The sequence below is a fragment of the Habropoda laboriosa genome, unplaced genomic scaffold (assembly GCF_001263275.1).
Source record: "Habropoda laboriosa isolate 0110345459 unplaced genomic scaffold, ASM126327v1 scaffold181, whole genome shotgun sequence".
Lineage (NCBI taxonomy): Eukaryota > Metazoa > Arthropoda > Insecta > Hymenoptera > Apidae > Habropoda > Habropoda laboriosa.
This window is the reverse complement of record NW_017100301.1, coordinates 162,527-164,990: the sequence shown is the minus strand read 5'-3', so window position 1 is coordinate 164,990 and position 2,464 is coordinate 162,527. Positions and strand designations below refer to the sequence as shown.

Genomic DNA, 2,464 nt, shown 5'->3' with positions numbered 1-2,464 from the left:
GAAAAATATTTTTCTATATCTATTACTTTTAGATAACGGGCTTGTCGAATTTCGCCTTCGATCTCTATAGTGACTTGGAGATTCTGGAGTTGTGCTTCGTTTCTTTTCTCTTCGCCGTTCGTCATCACGTTCCTCACTTTTTGCATCTTTCATCTCTCTTTCACTCTACAATAAAAGCTTATTTTGCAGCACTATTTTATTAAATTTAAAAATGTTGCTACAAAATATCAACTGTACCTTTCTTATTAGTTTTTTTCTGTAATGTTCTACCTGTCCTTGGATCGTCATACCGGATTTTAGTGTCCTTCTACCACTTTCTAGTTCATCTTGATATTGCATTATTTTAACTTCAATTTCACGCAATCTACTTCTTCTTTCTTCATTGTAATCTCTACCACTATTACATCGAATAATATCGCAATTAGTAGATTTTTATTTATTATAATAATGTGAAACATACAAAAGTACCTTTTTTATCTGGTTATTACATATATAACACTTATAATTACTTAAAGACAAAAACTATATACCTAGAATCCATACTAGTATCCTGGGAATTTGAATCATCATTTTGGCCTAATTCTTCCCATTTACTAGTCGTCATAGCTTGTGCTTCAACCTAATATAACAATAACTTATTTTATAAAGTAGAAAATAACGCGTAACAGTCTTGCCAAGAAAAAGGTGTAAAAAATGACTAAATATAAAGTCTCAATAATTTATAACTTGTTTATACTGATAGGTCACTACAATTTAAACCTAATCCCTTTTTAAAAGTAGTTGTTCCGATCGCGATTTTCCCTTGTAAGATAATTATTTCAACCTGATCAGGATCAACAGTTTCCCAACGAGATGGTACAAAACCCGCTGGAATTGATGGTTTCCTTTCATCTTCTTTACTCTGTATATTTGAAGAATCATCTTCATCCATTGGTACACCATCTATATCCTCGTCCACTGAAAACAAACAGTAGGACATATATATTACCAGAATATAGCTGTAAATACATAAAGTGTATGTAAAAACAGATATTAAACAATTGTTGTAAAATAATTAGAATGATAAATATGTAATTTAAATATTCTTACTAGGTACACCATCAATATCATCATAGTTAGAAGTTGTTTGTGGAGTTAAACCATGTTTCATAGCACCTTTAAGAAGAGCAGCACCGTCTAATGGTACTCCATCCAAGTCTTCTGCACCATCTCCGTCGACATCTGATAAAGGTGCCCCATCAATATCTTCATCATTTTCTGGTTCAGGTTCATCTACCTATAAAAATAAAATTATTTTTGTTCACTTTTCTTATAAGTTTAGCAAGAAATAGTTATAGTACAAAAGATTAAATTTACCAAAATAAGACCAAGGAAAGTATTTTGTAATTTAACAAGAAAATCTCGTGGATAAACTGCCCAATCTTCCCATGCTCTAAACATTCTCATTACACGTACTTTAAATCCTTCTGCCTTTAGTCTACTATCAAACTGTTTATAAGCTTGATGAACTTCATTAAATATATCTAAAAGTCGAGTTTCAAACCTGTGTTATAAATATACTTATATTAACATTAATTACATGTACAATATTTATATTTTGATTACAATTTAACACATGTATATTCATACATTTATTGACATTGTATTATTTAAATTTTTTATCTTTTAAAATAAAATAACTTACGCCTTACGGTAAATAGTAGCATTATTTACTTTCACACCACAATTATGTAAAATATCAGATATGAGATATAGTCTTGCAATTTTTTTATTGACAGGAGTTTGCAGTATAGATAGTGATTCTGAAATACAATCGCAAATTTCTTCCGCTGCTTCAGCATGTTCTATACAAAATACCATTGCTTCTGCAACTTTTATCCTTTCCGGTGATATGTTTCGTAATAAATCTTCCAATCGATCTCGTTGACTATAAACGTTTTTGAAACAAATTTTAGTAACAGTGAATAAAATGTATAAAAATATGCAATATTCGTTTGAAATACCTGTTTGACAGACTACCCCTTCTAGGTTCTTGTCTTTCTTCCATTTCGATCAATTCATCGGGCATTCCTTGCGTCCATGGATTAATAGGAGGTGGTCTCCATACACTTCCACTTTTAAACATTCTAAAATCTTCAGTGCGCCATTCCTTTTGTCCATCTCCTTGTAATATGGAATATAATTTCCATCGATAATAAATGTGTGCTGGAGAATAATTTTCAAATAAAAACCTAAAATTTAAAAATCATTCCTTTAATATAAAGCAGTAAGATACTAATGCTTTTTACAATTACTTGATTGTACAATTGTAAGATTGAACAAACCTGAACATTGGATTATTTAGTTCTCGATTCATGATCATTGCTTCAAACATCGGGCCTTCCCGAATTACAAATTCTACCATTCTATGTATCAACATAACTAAATTTCTGAAATATAAAATTTCAAAAAAATTTATTTTCAA

The 2,464-nt window shown here is 30.2% G+C and overlaps 1 protein-coding gene across 1 annotated transcript in view; it reads right to left on the bottom strand.

Moving 5' to 3' along the window:
• The window catches only part of LOC108573963 (U2 snRNP-associated SURP motif-containing protein), a 26,018-nt gene that overhangs the window by 7,412 nt on the left and 16,142 nt on the right, over positions 1-2,464 (bottom strand). Inside the window, 9 exon segments of the mRNA XM_017936456.1 lie at positions 17-165; positions 238-397; positions 531-619; positions 824-957; positions 1,090-1,276; positions 1,357-1,543; positions 1,685-1,927; positions 2,004-2,231; positions 2,325-2,429. Coding sequence (XP_017791945.1) covers positions 17-165; positions 238-397; positions 531-619; positions 824-957; positions 1,090-1,276; positions 1,357-1,543; positions 1,685-1,927; positions 2,004-2,231; positions 2,325-2,429 — 1,482 coding nt within the window.